The sequence below is a fragment of the Gymnoscopelus braueri genome (assembly GCF_963280865.1).
Source record: "Gymnoscopelus braueri genome assembly, chromosome: 11".
Taxonomy (NCBI): Eukaryota; Metazoa; Chordata; class Actinopteri; order Myctophiformes; family Myctophidae; genus Gymnoscopelus; species Gymnoscopelus braueri.
The window spans coordinates 36,780,242-36,802,111 of record NC_137613.1 but is presented as its reverse complement, the minus strand read 5'-3'; the positions used below and the strand labels follow the sequence as shown (position 1 = coordinate 36,802,111).

Below are 21,870 nucleotides of genomic sequence, written 5' to 3'. Positions count from 1 at the left end.
CTTCCCCCAGCGGTGCATTCACTCCTGTTGCTTGTTGGAACACAGAGTGCTTGTTTTATGTTGTTGTTTGGATGTGGGTTTTCACTTTCATTAAAGGCGACCTCATTTGAATCTAGATTGTTTTGATTATTTGTGCTTGATTGATTGCTGCTTAAAGGATCGAACTTGCAAGTTAACAATAACAGGTCTTCAACTCAAGTTCCATTTTAACACCTATAAATATATATTTATTTTTTACTACTTACTATAAACGCTTTATTTGCCCATGCCTTTTTAGTCAGGTGTTATTATTAAATATTGGCCTATTTAACAGTTAATTCAGCCTATACCAATTGCAACTTTAGTTTCAAACCACCAATATAGGCTAGCCTACAAAGTATAAATACCACATGTTTACTTTTAGGCTGCTACTTTTTACAGTGAGCTAGGGGCAGCAGTTAATTGGCTGTTCACAACCACAGCACCCAGCCCATAGGCCATATAAAGCAAGAGTCAAAAAACGTAAGCCAAATATTAGGCCAAACACTAAGAGGATGGGATAACTTAATCAACGTTATAGTGAGTGTACATTAAAACAACACACACACACACACACACACACACACACACACACACACACACACACACACACACACACACACACACACACACACACACACACACACACACACATTACATCTGTATGTTATGGAAAGATGATGGGGAAAGATTTATTGACTAGGCTATCCATCGAAAGGATTAAGATGATATTTGAATGAATAAATAGCATAATTTATTTAGTAGGCATATTCCGCGATTTTTTTGTCCGGCCAGGGTCATATTAGGCTATTAGCGGTAGATTATAGGGCATAACAGTAACAGGCCTATACTGTGGTACTACATTTTATAGACCAGCTGCAGTTTTTGCCACCTGCATGTTCTGTTCCAATCTGCCCGTATTGATAGCCTCGCCGCAGGACACCCTGTCTTACACATGAATTATGCTCGATTGTGTGAGATACATTTTTGCGTGATAGAAGGGGGGGGGAATCACCTACTTGCTGCTTCTTTGTTAATACAGGGCAAATGTTATGGTATACTATAGGCCTATTAGGCCTACATACCCTAATAATAGCCAAATAATATTAATAGTAGCCAATAGGGCTATATCAGTAGTTCTCAACTTTTTCAGGCCGCGACCCCCCAAAATAATTATATTTGAATCAATTTTCCCCTCATTCATCAACAAACTATATGGTCAAACGTTGGCCAAATTGTCAAATAATTGACAATTTGGCCAACGTTTGACCATATAGTTTGTTGATTACTTTTGATGCAGTAATGGTCTTTTTTTTGTTATTAAAAAGGTCTTAGAAGTCCTTAAATTGTCACTTCACTGTCATCTGGGACCCCCCTAATCATGTGGGGACCCCCCCTGAGGATCCCGACCCACAGGTTGAGAACCACTGGTCTATATGACCTGGGCTGGGAGTGAGAATGTGTAGATGATGCAGATGAAACCCATATTCACAGACTATCTAAACTAGGCCCACATTTCATGCTCAATAGGCTACTGTAGATCTACTCACTGACTGTAGTCCATGCCAGTATAGCCTCAAGCCAGCTCATCTATGCTTAAACATTTAAACACAAGTTTACATTGTGCTACTTGCTGTCAGGGATGCTGTTATTTTGCTTGTCAGAACAGATGAAATTTTCGCTAATTATTTCAGGGGGTTCGAAAATAAATCATGGTCTTTGAAGTAGTTCTGGGCCCATGGAGACTGCAGACTGCATTAGAAGCCAAGCATGTGATTTGCAACTGTTGAAGTGAAACCCTCATTCGCGTGAGAGAAAAAAAAACGGAGGAGGCAAAGAAAATGGTATCTTTGTTTGCCCTCTTTTGTTTACCACGGGGTCATCTCTCCTTCTTTTTTTCCTTTTTCCCTTTTTGCTAATTCATTTCAATGGCTTTCAAACTGGAAAATGGAAATGTTGCTCCTGCCCCCTATTTCGGTGGCAGCGTCCTGGCAACAGTGCAATTTTCTATCATCAGGGATAAACGGCATCGAACAGTAGGCCTACATTCTGATAAAAAAAAAGAAGGAAAAAAAAAGAAAAAGGAGGGGGAAAAACCCTCTGTGATTGCTGGTCTTCCATCTCCCAACGAAATCCTCTCCTTCAAGGCCGACCACTAGCTGTGCTGTCAGACCTAATAATGTTGCGCGTAAAGCCCCGGTCTATTCTCCGTAGTACTAAGCGACACAACACCCCATGCAATGGAGTAGGCTAGCCTATAAAGCTAACTTCAGATTGTTTCATTTCATATATAGGCCGATTTTATATATCTGTAGCTATCTATCTGATAGAGATATCCGTAGAATATGTTCGTGAAACCTGGCAGCCCAACTGTCTCAATGCGTTGGGCAGCAGAATAACTGCAGGTGTGCACAGATACCAGTCACATGGCCGAGCGTAGGCTATTAGGCTGTATGCTAATTGGATACATAGGTGGGCAGACTGGGCACTAAAGGGACATCTGGGCACTTTGATGTAAAATTGGCTATTTTGTCCAAAATGTTTTTTTTTTAATGAAACATTTAAAATGGTCTTGACTGTAAAGTAGGCTATAAATGATGTGAACGTGCACGGTACATCATTATCAGACTTAATTGTATCCTTCAACTTCTTGTTTATGCCCCGACATGACTGGATAAGCCTACAGGTTTTGTAGCAATGAACTTGGTATATTGATGCTCTCGTCTTGCTTGGCACGGTGCACCTAAGAGGCCAAATTCTGTCACCGAAAACAGAAGATTGACAATATTTCTATCACGACTATACCTGTTTGGCTATATTGGCTAAAAATATTGGTGTTTTTATCTATAGGCCTATATGTAGGTTAGTTGCTTCTGTAAGTCAGTAAACGGAGCAAACAGCAAAGCAATCATTCACGTCCAGGCCTAAACAAGCACGTCTTAATGAGTCACCCACGTGCTAAATTGAATCCATTAAACTATGATGTTGGAGAGGCTGTGAAGACCCAACGGTGCAAGTCCTTGTTTATTTGTGGTCATTTTGCCCACAACGGGCCATGGCACACGCTAAATGGTCAACTGAAATGGTAGCTATAGGCTATCTGAAGGCCCTCACATGCACCTGGTGTATGACTAATGTGCCAATTTGCTATTTACTCAAGGGATAATGCTATCCCAATTTAATATTCAAAACAGACCGTATAAAAACACCTGTGTTGACTGTGAATGGCATGCATCGTTTGCGTTTGACAAAACCATAATGGTTGTTTCTTTTGCAGCCTAGTAGGAAGACAACACGACTCCTTTCTCAAAATATATCGTTAGCCAACCTCATAGCATAATTGCCTACGTCATTTTTTGGCCAAATTTAAATTTCTGCCCAACTCTACTCTCCTAACACTGCTGCTTCATTGTGCCTTATTGCCTATGTCCTCAGCCAAGAATGCTTGTTACATTCCAAGATGACTTAGACAGAAAGTGCTTTTAAGCCAACTTTTTGACTTTTAGGCAGAAATGATTTTTTTTATGTAACAAGCATTCTGATGGGCTGAGAACATTGGCAATAAGTCAGGGTGAAGCAGTGTTAGGATAGTAGGCTATAGCGTTAAGCAGATATAAATAAAGGCAGATAAACAACTTAGGCAAAATTCGTTTTTTTACTCATGCATGGTTGCCTAAGTCACCTGATGACTTCGGCAGAAAGGGATTTTTTGTTTCCTCTTTCCTGAAAACCTTAAACATATTACTTAGGCAATTATGCTATATGAGGCTAACGATATGTGAAAATTGCATAAATTGGCTCCGCGTGCGCGCGCGCTGTGTGTGCGCGAGCTGCGGCTGCTGCCGCTGGAGAATGGTGGAGGCTGTTCGGTGATCATTTTTTGAGGGGGACGACGCGTGCTCCCTCTGAATCTCATTACAATGAACCATGTTCCACTGACAGCTGTGTGTGGTATGCTGCATCCTTCCCTCCCTCACACGGCAGCGATGGGAAGAGGCGTCGACGCCTGCCTGTCTGTGAAGCTCCAGTGGGTTTTGAGCTCTGGAGAGAGAGGGGAGACATTTTTTTTAACCACCCTCCCCGGTCTCTTTTACTTTACTAGGCATTAAGCCTCGGCGTCCACGACACACAGTGCTGCTGGGCCACAGTCAAGGAGGTGGCTTTCCGTGCAAGCCTAGTCAATAGCTGTAAGAAGGACCCGACCACAAAGTCCCAGGCATTTGGAAGAAATATACGACTTGTGACTTGCGGGAACTCCGTGTTAGCGTTCAAATATGATTAACACATGTTACCAGTCCCAGATAGACAAGAAAAAGCCATGCAGCGAAAAGAGTCACACAGATACACAGATACACAGACACGCGCGCGCGCGTGCACACACACACACACACACACACACACACACACACACACACACACACACACACACACACACACACACACGCACGCACGCACGCACGCACGCACCCATGCATGCAGGCATGCAGGCAGGCACACACACATGCACGCACAAATACTTGGCTATTATCTAACTATTATCTTTCAGCCTTAACTTCTGTGTGGGTATTTTGTGCTGGTATTATTATCAAACTACCATAGATCTCATTCTAGCAACGGACAAGGACAAAATCCTCAATAGTGGTGTTTCTACCTGTGGCATATCTGATCATAACATGATCTTCTGCACCAGAAAGAAACGTAAACCTAAGAACGGTTGCCACAAATCAGTCACGATCAGAGACCTCAAAAACTATAAGAGTGAGGACTTAGATCGCAGGCTAGAGGAACTGGACTGGTCCGACGTACTAAACAGCACACAGGTAGACGAATCTTGGCTTGGTTTCAAAACCAAATTCATTCAAATTTTGGACAGTGTGGCCCCCATGAAAACCGTCATGGTCAAATCCCGCCCGGTACCATGGATGAATTCGGACATCCTTACTGCCATGAAGGTCAGAAACAAAAAGTGTTCTGAGCTTCATAAAGGTAGGATCAAACTCGCCAGGTGTTTTAACAAAGGTCTCGAATCCCACGTAGCTAAACTTGTAAAAGAAAGAAACAAGCTAAGAAACAAGGTTAATCGCATGCTCGAACTAGCAGAAAAAAGCTTCCTCGATGACAAAATTGAGGAAAATAAAAGCAAACCACGAGAGCTTTGGAAGCTATTCAACAACCTACTAGGCTGCAGCAAGAAATTGAAAACCAGGTTTACAAACATAAGCCTCAAGGTGAATGACACTCTCATCACATCCAAACATGAAGTGAGTAAAATCCTCAACATATTCTTCACGACCATAACCTCAGATTTGGTTGAAAAACTTCCCCCTCACTCTGGGTGCTATGGTGAGGAACATGTTGACTCATTTTACAAAAAACAGGGTGTACGGAAAGATGATTTTAAACTCTCCCCTGTGAAAACAGAGGAGGTGTTTAAAAAATTGAGTGCTCTTCATCAACACAAAGCCACAGGCCTCGACAATATCCCCGCCAAATTTCTAAAAGACTCGGCCGCCTCCATTGCTCCAATCATTACCCACATAATAAATCTCTCCATCATACAGGGACGGGTCCCTAACGATTTCAAAAAAGCAAGGGTGACCCCTCTGTACAAAAAAGGAAACAAATTAGACCCTGGCAACTACCGCCCTATTTCTATTCTTAGCTCCATCTCGAAAGTCATGGAAAAAATAGTCTATGAACAGGTCGATAAGTATCTTGCCGAAAAAAATCTAATTTACAAATTCCAATCTGGTTTCAGAACAAACCACTCCACTGACACATGCCTTCTCTATTTGAACGACTCTATCAAACAAGATGTCGACAAGGGCAAATATTGCGGCATGGTCATGCTGGACCTCCAAAAGGCCTTTGACACCGTCAATCACCCAATTATGATCAATAAGCTCAAAGCAATAGGTTTTGATGATACGTCAGTGAACTGGATGAGATCCTACCTGGAAGGGAGGGAGCAAGTGGTGGAAGTAAACGGCACCCAGTCTCCCCCCCTCCCTGTGACTTGTGGTGTCCCACAAGGAAGTATACTAGGACCTTTACTGTTCCTGATATATGTGAATGACATGTCATCGGCCTGCGACTGCAAGCTGTTCCTGTTCGCAGATGACTCGGCCCTGCTAGTCTCGGACAGGGACAGGCTGCAGGTTGAGAAAACTCTCAGCTCCGAACTCAACAAGATCTGCATCTGGCTCTCTGACAACAAACTTTCATTACACCTGGGTAAAACTGAATCCATCCTCTTTGGGTCCAGTCCTAACCTTAGCAAGGCAGAGAGTTTCACGATCAAAGTGGGTGATAATGTCATCAAAAGAAAGGATGAAATTACCTACCTGGGCTCCATCTTGGAGGCAAACCTCTCCGGTAACAAAAACGCCGAAAAAGTGATCAAAAATGTCAACCGAACAACACGCTATTTGTGGAGGATTGATCGCCTAGTCAGCAAGAATACTCTGAAGATTCTTGCAGGGGCCCTCATTCAAGGTCATTATGATTATGCATGCACTTCATGGTATCACAACACCTCCAAGGCCTTAAAAACAAGGCTCCAAACATCCCAAAACAAACTTGTAAGGCTACTTCTTGGCCTCAATCACAGAACCCATCTAACCCCTGCTCATTTTGCTAGGATTGGATGGCTTAGGGTTGAGGACAGAGTACAGCAACTTGCTATGGGCCTGGTCTTCAAGATACACCACAACATTGGGATCCCCCTGTATTTGTCAAAATACTTCAAAAATGTTAATGAAGTCCATGATCATAACACCAGAGGCAGCTCCACTGATCATGTTCAACCCAGATTTGGCTCAACTAAGGGTATGAACTCATTCTCATGCTATTCATCAAAAATGTGGAATGCCCTACCAAAAGGAGTAAAGGAGTGTAAAACCCTACTCACTTTCAAAACTGCCCTAAAGATACACCTTCAGGAGGCTGCAATTCGAAAATGGCCCCTGTCTAAGTCTTAACCTACCCCTCCCTACCCCCCCCCCCCCCTCTTTCATTTTCCTCTTTTGTATATATATATATATTTTTTTTTTTTTTTTTTTTTTTTTCTCTCGTCATACCAGTAACCTGAAAGCTGATTGTATGACATTCTGTATAGTAGTGTGTATATCTGCCTGCCTCTTATATTTCATCATGATTTGTGTGCATGGGGTCCTCATCTTAAACAAGCGTAATGCTTAATGAGGGTTTCCAGTTTAGTAGACCTTGTATTGTGAATTTGTACTTCCATGTACTGTTATGTACTGTCATGTACTATTCTCATGTCTTTCTAAATAAACTACATCAATCAATCAATCAATCAATCATTATTGGGAGATAATGAATTATCTCTATAGACTAGGTTATATATATCGCACTAATTTTACAATATTAAAGGCCTTGTTGCCTCAATACATGACGTGTAAAATATGATCAGCCTGTCTGCCTGTACCCCAACGCAGAGAGTCAGGGAAATCCCGGGAATGGTGCGTCCACAACATCGGTTGGACTTTGGAGTGATTTTTAAAGAGTCATTCATCAGCGTTTATGGGACAGCTGGAAATAAAGACCACTTCTGTTAAACCACCATTGATTGTGCTGAAGGTCAATTGTCTGGAGATAAAGTGATTTCTAGATATGCAGACAAACGCTGTTCATTTTTATTAACCTAATATGTTGTTCAATTGACTAGTGTAATAACGAGTAGGCTACACGCACCCAAAACAAAATAGACAACACGGTCAAGCAGAAGGCCGCAAGGCTGCCTGCAGGTGAAAATGGCGCAATGTCTCATATATTTTAATGTAGATCAGAGAAATCCTTTGAACCGTGTGGCTGTTGATGAGTGGCCACATGCCACAAACACAATTTACTACCCTGTAAAATCTTCAGTCTTGATTTAACTCAGTTTGAGGACAAATTAAATTGATTTTTTTCAAATGACTGCACTATCCGGGCCTATATTATTTTAAATAATATTTTTTCCCGTGTAATTTCATCTGAAATTATCATTTAAAAAAACATATATATATTTATTATGCTGAATTATTAAATTTGATCGTCATGATATCATTAATATTAAATGTTATATAAATATGACGTTATAACACAATTCCGTGCGCTAAATTGTGTAGTTATGACTCTGGAATGCATCTTAAACATTTAAAAAGTGCTAAAGACCAATATGTCATGTTCTTTCCACTCAAACAAATCCTTCCTTTCATCACTTCACTTATCTCAGTGCGTGTATAGAAGAGACTCCCCAACACGCTCGCAGGACACCGAACATCCACATTACACAGTGTTATCCAATAATGTCATAAACCTGTCAGACATCACAGGTGATGCCATTTCTTACACACACAAAAAGACCCCCAAAAAATGACATAAGAAGGCGTCTCTTCTCATCAAGTATGGAGATTGAGAGGCAAACATGAGCGCTGCAAAAACATGCAGGCCTGTGCCTTTGTAGTAGCATTCAAAGGCGATTAGAAAAGGTATGGATCTGGTTTCTCTCCGGCGTGTCGAACTGGAACCCGGACTGGGAAATAAAGCCACTATGTTAGATCATTGAAGAGTGACGAAGGTGTGCTGCTGGGTATGCAAGGTCATTACTCTGTGCCTTAAATTCACTATAATTCCCACTGACAATACAATCATTGAAAATCGTCCGCTCTAATTGCAGTGAACACACGTATGATGCGAAAAAACATTCTTACCTTTATCCCGTGTCCGTAAAAAACACACTAAAGCTATTTTATTTATTCTGAGAGAGCTTTAGAATATATATGGAAACATCCAAACGATGCATTTCTTATGAACTGCCTCTGTTGCTTCTCGCCTGGTCCACTGCTGTACAGTGATTATCCGACTGGGTTGTGCACTTTTAAATCCCTCAAAGTAAATAACAACCCTAGCTGGCAATAATAGCAAGGTACCAAGTTCTTGTTATAGAAAAGGAGAAAATTGAAACTAAACGCTGCATTTAGGCAACCATTTTTGATAAGAGGATAATTGAGGCGACACTGGCATATAATTAGGGGATAATTTATGCTATATCAGCTTTTATACCTCCCTCCCAAAATAAACCCGGTCCATAATCATTAGGCGAATTGTTCTTAATTTTCTGGCTGCAATTTGAACAAAGTGTGGTGGCTAATCAAAGAGATTTTGGTTGTAACTTGATTGGAGCCTAATTATTTTTTCATCGCCCTGTCACTTCATTAAAAAAAAAAGCTGAAAGCATTATTAAAAAATATATATAGGCTTATATATATATATATATATATATATATATATATATATATATATATATATATATATATATATATATATATATATATTATATATTATATTGCATGTGTATAATATAATATATACACATGCTATATTAACACTGCATGGCTAAAGGATTATTATTTGCAAATCCAACGTGCATGCCAGCCCGCAAAATGTGTTATTTACTATATTGAGGCCGCATGTTTCAAATAGGATGAAAAAAAAAATCCTTTTACTTCGGCATCCACTCTTCTAATTGGAAAATTGTTCAAAAGTCCAAAAGTGGACTACTACTACTCCTACTGACATCATTTTTTTCGTGTGTCACGTGTTCAGTATTTTTCATCTGAGCATCCTTAATATCATAATGGTCATTAGCCACCATTGAAACCAAGAGTTTGCAAATAAATTGATAGCCTACTTGCACAGAAGGATCGGGGCATCAAAGAGAGATTCCCCATTAAGCTAAATTAAAGCGCACACGGTGTTGCGCGCCGTGCGTAATTTCGGGGTTTGGGTTTTTAAAAAAAAACAAATCGACTTGGCGATTCCTAAGGACGTGGTTTTTACGAGATTAGACGCGTGTGATGCTTGTCTGTGGGAATTATAGGCGTCTCTGTCGCCATATATTATTTCCCCCCATAGTTGTGGCTGCGGTGGGAGTTGGTAAGGTGGGTTAACTGGAACTGAAGTCTCCGTGAAGCGCAGAGCACTGATGACGTTAGGTTGAATGACCAATCGGAAGGCGCTGCCCTTTGGAGACAAACCATTTTACTTGTAGTGTCTGCGTCAAGTCTGGAAGCAAGGGCTCAATTTTAACAGAATCCACCTTAAAAAATCTCTCCCTTAACGTATGTATGCCCACCTTCCGCCACATTGAGTGAGAATATTACAGGAGGAGAAGAAAAAAAGGCGCCGCTAGACAATTCGGGTGTTATTAGGACATATCTGCGGCGGAGAGGGAGAGACAACAGCGGACTCGAGAGAGAGAGAGAGGGGGGGTGAGTGGCTCTCAAGGCAAGAAAATTTGATGATGACCATGACTACGATGGCTGACGGTCTGGAAGCTCAGGACTCGTCCAAGTCTGCTTTCATGGAGTTTGGTCAGCAGTCTCACTCACAGCAGAGCTCTCCGTCGATGGCCGCCGGCCACTACCCGTTGCACTGTCTCCATTCCGGTTCCCACCCTCACCACCAGCACGACAACTCCCCATACCCCGGGACCAATTCCTCCTACAACAGGTCCTTACCGTACTCCTACGTGAGCCATCCGCACCACAGCCCCTACCTGCCGTCTTATCACAACAACACTGGCGGACAGACGAGGTTAGACGGCCCAGGTAAGAATTCCTTTCCACCGACGTCGGAGAAAAAAATGGCTATATCGTGTGATGTTCCACGCGCAAACATCGCTTTATCCTATAAAAAAAATGACCCTGCACATTTTTGGACGAATCACCACGCGCAGGTGGACGGTCACTTTGGAGAAAATTGTGCGTAAATGGCATCAAATAATCTGAACCTATTTTTCCTTTCGCCTTTATTATTCGAATTTCGGTGTCCTGGTTTGCGGAACTGTATAGAACACTCCCCTCCGTTCCCACAAAACCATTTAATGCCCGGGGTGTAATGACAACTGTGGAATCCTCACGAACTATTCGTGGAATTAGGCGGCGTATTCGGTTTGCAACTTATAATTAGCATTTAATTGGCATGTCATTACGAGCAATATCCTAAATATGACACCGCGTTTGACGATTTTGAATACATGGCCGATAAGCCAATGCGAGCTGTCAATCTTTATCCGCCATGCACTGATTTTTATGCAGTTTCATTTCAGGGAATCATTGTTTATCTCTTATATATCAATATATTTAGCTCTTGGAGTTTGTTGTTTTTTGGTGCATGTGTTTGATACGGATATCTATGAATGACAACATTGCACATTTTTGTTGCAGAGCAGCAGAAGACGACAGTGATTGAAAATGGAGAAATTCGTTTCAATGGGAAAGGAAAGAAGATTAGAAAACCTCGGACGATTTATTCCAGTTTGCAGCTTCAAGCACTGAATCACCGTTTCCAGCAAACACAATACCTCGCACTGCCAGAGCGCGCTGAGCTCGCTGCGTCTCTTGGGCTTACACAAACGCAGGTATTTTGCAGGATGCCAACGTATCCTTGCCCTTTGCTAGACTACATATAGTGTATCTTTGGGTACTGAAAAAAATATAATTCAATATTTGACATTTCCACACAACACTCGTACTATGATTAATAACGACAACAACAATAATAATGAAATAATAATAATAATAATACATATACTGATGATTATTGATAGATTTATTGTTAATTTATGTATTATTATTATTATTATTATTATTATTTTTAGGTATATTAGCCTATATATCGTCATCGTCATCTATTGATTATTTTGATGATTTAGATTTTTTTTATTATTATTAATAATATTATTGTGTTGCTGTTTATTATTCATTTTTGCAATTTTATATCTGAAATATATAGGCCTAATTGAAATTATTTATTTGTTCAGGTATATGCAATCCAATCTATAATGTTCTCTACTGCAGCATCATTTAATGCATGTTCCTCTCGTGCAGGTAAAGATATGGTTCCAAAATAAGAGGTCAAAGTTCAAGAAACTGATCAAGGCAGGCCACAACCCGCACGAGATGGACCCCACCATGGCCGTATCCATCGCCCTCTCCCCCCGCTCTCCAACCATTCCTCCCATATGGGACGTCTCTGCGTCGTCCAAAGGAGTGAACGTGCCGACCAACAGTTATATGCCCGGTTACTCTCACTGGTACTCATCCCCACATCAAGATTCAATGCAGAGATAGACTGGCTAAAAGCAGGAAAGGGTCGGAGACGGGAGGCCTTTTGGACCTCCATCAGTCTCCCCTCGCACAATTAATTCCCGTCTGCTTGGAGACTGAATCAAGGCCCTGCAGGAGGAGATAACCCCCCCCTCCTCCCCCGCTTCAACAAGACAGGCTTGGCTGCTCTTTTCGTGAAGGATAAACGCGGGCAGGCCTCGGTGATGTGACACAAAACAAGGGAACTAACCATATTAACGTACATGACTGTTCAATGGACTCACCTTTGTTATGCTTTCATTACATAATGGCTGTCAATATACCAAATATGTCAGTGACATCTTTAGCAGATTCGGGCAAGGACTAAGTACTTGTACTACACTCCCGGAGTCTGTTGCCACATGATCCATGGACTCCAAACTACTATTTGATTGGTTGTTTCTCTTACATGCAAAACCGAGCAATTTGTCTGTTTGTAAATATATTCTGCGATTTTAGTTGTACATACACTTTTTATGTTTTGTCAGATTGAGTAAACCATGACTCAAACCAGATGTCTCTTGATCCTGATTTACATATTACAAAAAAAGAAATTAAATGAAAAATATACCCGTTAAAAATAGGTAGCCTATAGGCTATAGTTAAACGTATCATTTAATGTCCTCTCACCCTAGAGAGCTGTGCTACTCAAAATCATGCAATCTGAACATACAGTATGATGAAAAGCGAATACTCTTCACGTATAAAACATTACAGTAAAAATACGTTTTGTATAGGCTGCTTTGTAAAGCAGCATAGATCTGTGAAATACACTGACCACCAGAGGAAATTAACTTACCCTGCACAGCTCATCTCTTATACCTCGAAAGACATTTTGCTCCAGGTCCAGCTCATCTATTTTCTGCCTCAATTATTAGAGGTATTGACGAAATGTTTTTCTCCACTCTCTCTCTGTCCTAATGCAAGACGTGAAATGCCAAGCTCAACGGGATCGATCTTGAACAAAGCACCCAGCTGCAGTCGCGTTCAATATGAAGGAGATATTTGGGACAATTTGTGGGTTTTATCCAAGTGAGGGCTTTTTTCCATTCTCATAAATGCAGGCATAATTAGGGTAATTTTTGATGTAGCCCGCTGATTACAGCGTTTTTACCGTCAAAGATAATTACCTGTAATTTTCTACCACTTTTAATACTAAAAGGCATCTTTATTTGGATTTGAGGTAGCACAGACTGAACAAAAGAGAAAATTATTCCGTTATTCATATACAAATTACTGAGAGGAGTGAACGCTTGGTAGCCATATTATGTGAAATTACGACGTTGAAAAGCTCCATGCAGCTGTCAGGTCGTGGATGCCCCATTGGAGCTGAGATGCAGTGGACCCCGTTTTCCTAAACCCTGGGGGCCATTTGCTTTTAAGCAATCCTTTCTACCTATAACCAATTTGGCAAATCTTTCATCGTAGACCCCCTCCCCGCCACCCACACACACACCCCACACACAAAGTTGCTGAATATAATATGCTTTTCAGCACATTTCATCAACTGATGTTTATTTTCATGCGAGATCTGAAATATGATTTAAATACTGCAGACAGACAGACAGACACATTTAGATAGATAGATAGATAGATATATAGATAGATAGATAGATAGATAGATAGATAGATAGATAGATAGATAGATAGATAGATAGATTGGATAGATAGATAGATAGATAGATAGATATGATGGTCAAGAGAGAGAGAAAGAGAGGTGGAGTTAAGGGAGGGACATATCCAACATGCCTTCTGTCTTTATCAGGGCTAGCGGATATAAGGTTACCATACAAAGTTCATAACACATATAAGTAATCCATAAATAATTCTAGTATAGCCCAAGACAATTAATTTGGTCCCTATAGTAACGGAGTGGGTTGTGAATAGACATCCAAGGACCGGGCCACAACTATTCCTGACTAAATCTAATAACAAATACAATTATTAACCAAACATAAATGTACATGTAAAATGTTCCAATTGCTTCGTTGTCTCGTCTTTATGCCACTGGAAAGTGTTAGAAACGCACGAGTTTAGTTTAGCCTATACGAATGGTCAAGAACGTTCGTACAAATGATATAGCCCAGTGGTTCTAAACCTGTGGGTCGGGACCCCAGGGGGGGGTCCCCACATGATTATTTTTTTTTGGGGGGGGGGTCCCAGATGACAGTGAAGTGACAATTTAAGGACCTTTTTAATACCTAAAAAAAAGAAAAGGAAAATAAATGAAAAAGACCATTACTGCATCAAAAGTAATCAACAAACTATACAATAAAAACTGGTCAAACATTGGCCAAATTGTCAAATAATATAAGAAAGAGGTAAACATTGTGAGCTGATCTACAATTGTGATATACAATCACAATGCCTCGCGTTGCGTGGCATTGTGATTGCTATTTTCACAATATTTATCTGTGGAACCGAGTCAAAATGCCTCTCAAGTTCAAATATGATTATTTTTGGGGGTCACAGCCTTGAAAAGGTTGAGAACCACTGCTATAGTCTACCGTTGTACACTGCGAAACCGAATGGACAGAGGAAACGTGATTAATATATAAGCTTACCTTACTTTGTAGCACGGGACAGAGAAGCACTATAGCGATGGTGCCGGGGTTTTACTGCTCGTGTTGAATAAGCAAATCCAGGTGTGAGTGTCTGCACACCCCGGTAGCTCTTATATATTGCCTGCAAAATTAGCTGTTATTACTGTCACTGTTTAGTGATGGCGAGCTTGGAGAGAAAAAAAAACTCTCTGCAATCAAGAACCAAGCGCATCTTTGCAAATTATAGATAATTGTCAATGTCCAGATTATGATAATGGAGGCCTAATCCTGGAGAATAATTATTGTGGAGTGTTATACAGTTGAAGCTGTCCAGTAAAGCTATAACTGTCATTATTTAGACTCAATTTACAAGGGGGGACTAGTTGAGTGGAAAATATTCGGTTGGAAATAAACGGGGGCTCTCGATATAATGTGTGTGTGTGTGTGTGTGTGTGTGTGTGTGTGTGTGTGTGTGTGTGTGTGTGTGTGTGTGTGTGTGTGTGTGTGTGTGTGTGTGTAGTGTTCGCCAGAGCCATTGTGTAGTATCAAAGTCATTAAAGTGTCATTAGGGGAAACATTCACCCTTTGCTGAATACAGATGCTGCTCAATACGCAAGTACCAGCTGGCTGTGTGCTGAGCTATCGCCTGCACAGTCTTCATCTGACTTGAAAGGCATTCGGAAAATATCTTGTTCTTGCTGCTAAGCCTAACGGGCAGATGCATGGTCTGACATCCATGGGCGTTTGACAGACACAAGCTCAATGCCGGAGCAAATTGTCTGACATTCACCACCGCCCTAAGTTTGCGTTCAGTAATAATAGCCTACATTTGACAAAATGCTGTTACAGCTGGACGTAGCTACATCATGTTGGCCGTGTGTAAAGGCAGGATTCAGTGTCAGGTGAACAGGCATGGGTCAGTGTGTAGCTCACATGCATTGTTGTGTGTGCCCTGGGAGGTAAGGCAATGCAAGGTGCCGTGTGTGTGTGTGTGTGTGTGTGTGTGTGTGTGTGTGTGTGTGTGTGCGTGTGTGTGTGTGTGTGTGTGTGTGTGTGTGTGTGTGTGTGTGTGTGTGTGTGTGTGTGTGTGTGTGTGTGTGTGTGTGTGTGTGTGTGTGAGAGAGAGAGAGAGAGAGAGAGAGAGAGAGAGAGAGAGAGAGAGAGAGAGAGAAATAGTTGAGGGGGGAATGCTTTGTGTAAAATGTCTGTTTGTGAGAATGCACTTTATGTTCTCGGCATGGCAGGATAAATTCAATTAGGACAATTTCAAGGCCTTAATACTTCTCACAGTAGAATGGTTTGTTTAGTGGTTTTGCAGTGGCAGCATTAGTAGCGCTGCCTGCTAATAACATGGTGAAATGTGGAGGACTTTATTTTACTCGGAAGGTGGGCTGCGGCCGGGAGTGGCAGAGCTTTGGAGCCGGTCTACCCCCACAGGAATGCGGATTGTCTCAGATCTCCGTGCCGCCCCCTCGCCTCCTCTCTGCCATTCAAAGCAACTAATTGTAGGGGACACAAAGGGAGCACGACTGCAGACTGTCTGCTCCAAGACCATTTTCTTTAAGGGGATTCAACTCAGACTCGGAAGAGAGAATACTCTTCCTGAATTCAATTCTGGTGGCAGCAAAGCTAAAAGTGATTATAACTAATAATTATAATATGGGCTTAACCAAATTTAAAAAACATTTGACATCCAATTTTCTATGTAGCCAATAGCTATATCCTGACATAGGCCTATAGAAAAAAAATGTAGGCATAATGCATGCCTGACCGAGGCCTATGGCCTATTTCCTATGGACTATCACACTTAATTTACCCCAAAATAAAAAATAATCAAATAAACGTGTTTTTGTTATGTCTGTTTAATGAAGTGGTAACAAATTTGCATGGCATTCCTTGTGTTCTAACATGACTTTAATAATATCAACGAAGTGTGACTTTTTCAGCATATTCTGTATACAAGACAAATGAAGAATTCTCAAAATTTGGGCCAATATTTCTTTGGCCCCATGACGTTGTCTAATTAACGTCATTTATTTAGTCACTCAAAGCGACCTTGTGTGACATGCCAGACATCACCCTGAGTTTCATGGTTTAAAATGTTACCTTGTCTTTTGTCCAAAAGGCTAGCGAGATAAATATAAGTGGACATGCTGCATCCACTTAAAAACAAATATTTAGAAGTATTATTTACACCACCAATAGAATTTATGGCACTTTCTGGATAGTTAGCTGTGATTTACATCCGTGACACGTGTGAATAGTAGCCTTAAGGGTATAGGCTACAAACATGTTTTCTCAGAGTCCTTGTGGATTTTCAGTGCAAAATATTGGGATAGAAATAAGAAAATGCATTGAGGTCGTAACTCAGATACTGCAAGTTTTGCAAGTCCATTGTCCATTTAAAACGTTTAATAGTCTTCCAAAAATGCAATAAATTACATGCACACATTTACACATTTTACACGTTTCTTCTATGACTGGCATCAAATACATTGCATATTCCTCTGAAATTTAAACACGAGTCCCATAGAAGGAAAAAAAAAAATCGAAGTGAACATCATGATGGTTTTCAATATAACGTCCCCGTTCCAAGAGCCAACGAGTGCTGTAATGAGTTGGGGGTCTGAAGGTGGGAATTCATCGACCCACCAGCCACAGTGGTGGAGTACCATGACCCAGAGTTTTCCAAAAAGTTAGAGGCCGCCGTGTTGAGGTTCTGTGCCTGTAGGCTGTGAGGCCTGGTGGAGCCTTGCGTGTCCCAGACGGCCGGGGACTGTGGGGAGTTGCACACCATGGGGTCGCTGGAACTGGGACTGTGCTCGGGTGGCAGCTCGCCGCTTTTCATGATCTTCTTCAGCTTTGACCTTTTGTTCTGGAACCAAATTTTGACCTGGAAAGAGATTAAAAAGGGGGGGAAAATTAAAAAGGGAAAAAAATGCACATTTATGACATGATAATCAAGGATTGTAATAGGAATGCGTCATGACGCACGATAATTGCAGAAAGCAGTTAGGCATTTTTTTCAAGGATCACAAATAAGACGGGATGGCCCGGTCTTACTTGTGGTCCTTTAAATATAAAGTAAACATATTTACGGTTGAATACAAAAACAAAAGTTTAAAAAAGTTCACATACTTATGGTTGAATACAAAAACAACAACAACAACAATATTAAAATGTCTATTCCATAAGTATATGGGTCCAATTGAGTGAAATTAACATCCGGGGCTTGGTTTTACAGTGCATACATGCACACACAAAAGAATAAATAATGAAGGGTGTCTTCATGATGAAAACACCCTTCATTATTTATTCTTTTGTATGAATAATTTCATATCGACGCACCTGCGTTTGCGTGAGCCCCAGTGAAGCGGCCAGCTCGGCTCTCTCCGGCAGGGCGAGGTACTGTGTGTTCTGGAAGCGCCTCTGTAGGGCCGCCAGCTGGAAGCTGGAGTAGATGGTCCGGGGTTTTCGAACCTTCTTGGGCTTTCCGTTTACCATCCTCACCTCAGGCTCTGCTACGTCTTTTTCTGTAGAAAATAACACGAGACATATACAGGCTAAGTATGTGTATTCTATTCTGTGCAGGAGAGTTTCGTATAATGGTAGGCCAGGCCTATATTCAAAAGAAGAAATATTTATATATTTATATATATAGCCTATGTATACACCGACCTCACCACAGCAAAAGCAAAATAAATACATATTTTTTTCAAGAGTAAAACATATTTAAAATGTTGTCATTATTAATATTATTTCAACATAACGCGAACTATGTTTTGATTTGATAGCAAGACAATCGGGTGCGGACCCCGTCAGAATTTACGATTCGTTTTAAGATTGTGGAGACATTTGTATTCGTCTTAAAGTATGGGAAAAGGCCTATGCAGATATAGATCCACAAATGAATTATTATCCAATCAATGTAATGTTATCTGTTATATCAATGGCGTACAAATTATACTTTAGTAGGCCTAATAAAAAACGAAACAAATAATAATCTAGTTCTATCAACTCATAATAACGAAGAACAACACCCGTACCTTGTGGACTTGTTTGTGGTTGCACCCTGCTATAAGTCCCAGCATATTGGTGGTAAGCAGAGGTCGTGTAAGAGCTGTAATCGGGATAGGATTTTGTCGAATAGTTCCCAGCGGATCCGTTGACGCCATGGTACTGGTACTGGTAGGCGTTGAGAGGCTTCCCGTACGAGCTGGAGTTGGGGGAACAATAACCGTGGGACATCCCGCCACCAGCGGGGCTGTAGTAGCCAGAATCCGTGGACGTGGACTCGGGTAAGGTAGGAGATTCCTGAGACGGGTGATGCATGGTAGAAGAAAGCTGAAAGGAGCTCTGGAAGTCTGCGGGCTTAACACTCGGAATCCTTCGATCGAATACTCCGGTCATAGTTTGAAGGCAAGAAGCGTTTAAAAAAAACAAATCAAAAGGTTTAAATTAAAAGAACTACGTGACTCCAAAAGGCGTTTGAAGACTATTACACTGACATTGTGAAGGATCTCTCGCGCTGTCGGGCTCTGTTGAAGACTGCAACCAGCCCCGCAGCAAAGACTTGGTTAAATCCTAAATTGCGCTCTTACGCACTGAAGGGAGGATCTGGTTCCATTGGCCAGGGCGCAGACAACAGCTACACTCCAGCTATCGCGACACTTTGAGGGGGAGGAGGGGTGTCAGACTTGAAGAGACTGACTGACTATGATAGGTTTTTTTTACTATCGATCAAGGGCAGCAATTAAACTGCTGGTAGGGGTTCTTTCAGAAAGTTGAAATCAGAATCTATAGACAGACATGTCAAAGAAAGATGCATTGCTAGTAAGCTAAATGTATGGGGGAGGGGGGGATGACAGACTGTAGCTAAATCACCATTTTGTGTAGATTTAAGCCATAGGATTTTTGCTATTGGAACTAAAAATTAGAGAATGGAAATGTGATGCTTGATTGATTGATTGAATACTTTATTAACAATTTGCAAAAAAAGCACAGTTCTTTACAAAAGGATGCTAAAAGGATTAAACCCAAGAGAGAGTACTATGTCTTGTTTCCATTGGGGTCCTGTGTATTCAATTCATCGAAAATGACGTGTTCAATATTGTTACGTTATATTTCTGATAAACTCTATATATAGGCCTGCCCAAGCACAAGCTTGTGTAAAGTTACTTCATTTTTCATATTACCAGGGCTTCGTAAATTTGCATTTAGGGAGATATTAACATAGTTTATAATTGATTGATATCAATTTTGAATAGGCTATACAGTCCCGTAAATCTAGTACTATAAGCACGCACGCACGCACGCACGCACGCGCGCGCACACACACACACACACACACACACACACACACACACACACACACACACACACACACACACACACACACACACACACACACACACACACACACACACACACACACACACACACACACACACACAGCAAAGCAAGGAAAAAATCCAATGCTCAGCACATCAGTGAACATATGAACGACCAGATTCCGTGGTTGAATAGCGCCGCCCAGTGGAAATATTGTATTATTACAATACAAAAGTAAAGTAAAAATACAATATTATGCCTCTGAGATGTAGTGGTAGAAGTAAAAGTATTGAAAATTGGAAATACTCCAGTAAAGTAAAAAATACCTCAAAATCGTACCTAAGTACAGTACTTGAGTAAATGTAGCTACTTAAAAAACTGAAAATAATTACCCAACAAATTCGATTAAAGAATGCCCACTATTTGATCAACAGGCATGATGATGATAAGTAGATCTGTAATTCCTGCCTATATAATTTACATAGGATAGAAATGAATTATTAATATTAGGATAGTGTGAGACAGGACTATGTAGGCCTAATATAATTTGTAATTTAACTGAAGAGGCAAAATACCTGTAAAACTTTGATGGTTTGACCATCGATGAGAAATAAAACAAAATATATATATAAAAGGACATTTTTGTTTCATAAGTTAACCCCGGAAGCACTCTCCATTTTTTTTTACTACGCGATGGTTATCTTCTTCCTGTGCTTTTTGTTGTTTGTTGACACATTTGAAAACATTGCGCTGTGTTACTTGAAACTTTGTTTATATTGTTACATGTTTGTTAAAGAAACATGCAAATGAATGGAAATGGCTACATGGGTTTATTTCTCAACCAAAAGTCGGCGTGCCGAGCGTGCGTCTGACGTCACTGGCAGCACTTGCTAGCTCGAGTCCCGTTTTGTGTTTGGGATGTTACACAGACAATAGTGACCTGTCCAGTTAATTCTGTGGCTACAGAGGTCGCTGTTTTGTCATTTTCGACAAATTTGCAGTGGTGGAAGAAGTCATAGAAGTATTTTTTACTTAAGTAAAAGTATCAATACTGCAATGTGAAAATACAAGTACAGTTTAGGCATTTAGCAGATCCATTCTTATACCTTTGTGAACGTTCTACTTGGTTAACAGTTCCTACTTTCAGTAGACACAGCGACTGCAAGGATTTGTTTAGGATAACATACGTCAAATTTCAATTATCCTCTTTTCAGCCCCAAGAGAAAACAGTGATAGTAAGTTTGACATAAGTAGTTTAGTTATTTAAAAGGGGGTGCTATTATTTCTAAACTTGGCTTTAATACGAGTCTCTGATTCAAATTCCAGAGCAGATGGGGGCGCTAATGTTGGACGTCAACCGCCGTAAAACAACAAAAAGAAGAAGACACACACCGGCCAGTGTTGCCATGTTCGCATATTATAAGCGACTTTGGGATTATTTTTCTGTGAAGTTGCTTGTAAATATTTGTATTTGCGGGTTGCGTTTTTTCGGGCTTGTTTCTAAAGTGTAGTTGCTTATTTTGGGCCTGCTTCCTAATGTTGTTTAAACTAGTGGTTCTTAAACGTTATAATGTCAACAAGGACCCCCCAAATTGACATGTAATTATCCAAGAACCCCCCCCCCCACCACCATCTGAAACTATTTTGTGCCAGAGACCCCCATACAAGATTTGTGTTGTTAAAATGTTTTTGTAGTCATGTAGCCTGCCTAACCTACTCGCTTCTTTTGGGCTTGTTTTCATAGACCCCGGTTGCTTATTTCTCTCGCAAAAGCTGGCAACACTGCTGGTGTGTCACAGAATTCGACAGGTCACCAATTCCCG

At 40.9% G+C, this 21,870-nt stretch overlaps 2 protein-coding genes across 2 annotated transcripts; one reads left to right on the top strand and one right to left on the bottom strand.

Annotated features, from left to right (window-relative positions):
* The first annotated feature begins 10,019 nt into the window (after positions 1-10,019).
* Positions 10,020-12,657, top strand: dlx6a (distal-less homeobox 6a). Its single transcript, XM_080443309.1, has 3 exons — positions 10,020-10,634; positions 11,253-11,446; positions 11,916-12,657. Exons 1-3 carry the CDS (start codon positions 10,325-10,327, stop codon positions 12,156-12,158), a joined length of 747 nt encoding a protein of 248 aa, XP_080299435.1. The 5' UTR covers positions 10,020-10,324; the 3' UTR covers positions 12,159-12,657.
* A 4,453-nt stretch (positions 12,658-17,110) lies between these two features.
* dlx5a (distal-less homeobox 5a) lies at positions 17,111-19,296 on the bottom strand. The gene is made up of 3 exons (XM_080443310.1): positions 18,763-19,296; positions 18,065-18,249; positions 17,111-17,609 (listed from the first exon to the last, which is right to left on the bottom strand). Exons 1-3 carry the CDS (start codon positions 19,124-19,126, stop codon positions 17,289-17,291), a joined length of 870 nt encoding a protein of 289 aa, XP_080299436.1. The 5' UTR covers positions 19,127-19,296; the 3' UTR covers positions 17,111-17,288.
* Positions 19,297-21,870: the final 2,574 nt, after the last annotated feature.

What these genes read in the sequence shown, in the direction of transcription:
- dlx6a (XM_080443309.1), top strand. Translation starts at nt 10,325, where the DNA reads ATGATGACCATGACTACGATGGCTGACGGTCTGGAAGCTCAGGACTCG. An exon ending in GACGAGGTTAGACGGCCCAG is followed by an intron (nt 10,635 to 11,252) that starts GTAAGAATTCCT and finishes TTTTTGTTGCAG; the next exon opens with AGCAGCAGAAGACGACAGTG. An exon ending in TTGGGCTTACACAAACGCAG is followed by an intron (nt 11,447 to 11,915) that starts GTATTTTGCAGG and finishes CCTCTCGTGCAG; the next exon opens with GTAAAGATATGGTTCCAAAA.
- dlx5a (XM_080443310.1), bottom strand. Translation starts at nt 19,126, where the DNA reads ATGACCGGAGTATTCGATCGAAGGATTCCGAGTGTTAAGCCCGCAGAC. An exon ending in ACCACAAACAAGTCCACAAG is followed by an intron (nt 18,250 to 18,762) that starts GTACGGGTGTTG and finishes TATTTTCTACAG; the next exon opens with AAAAAGACGTAGCAGAGCCT. An exon ending in TGGGGCTCACGCAAACGCAG is followed by an intron (nt 17,610 to 18,064) that starts GTGCGTCGATAT and finishes ATCTCTTTCCAG; the next exon opens with GTCAAAATTTGGTTCCAGAA.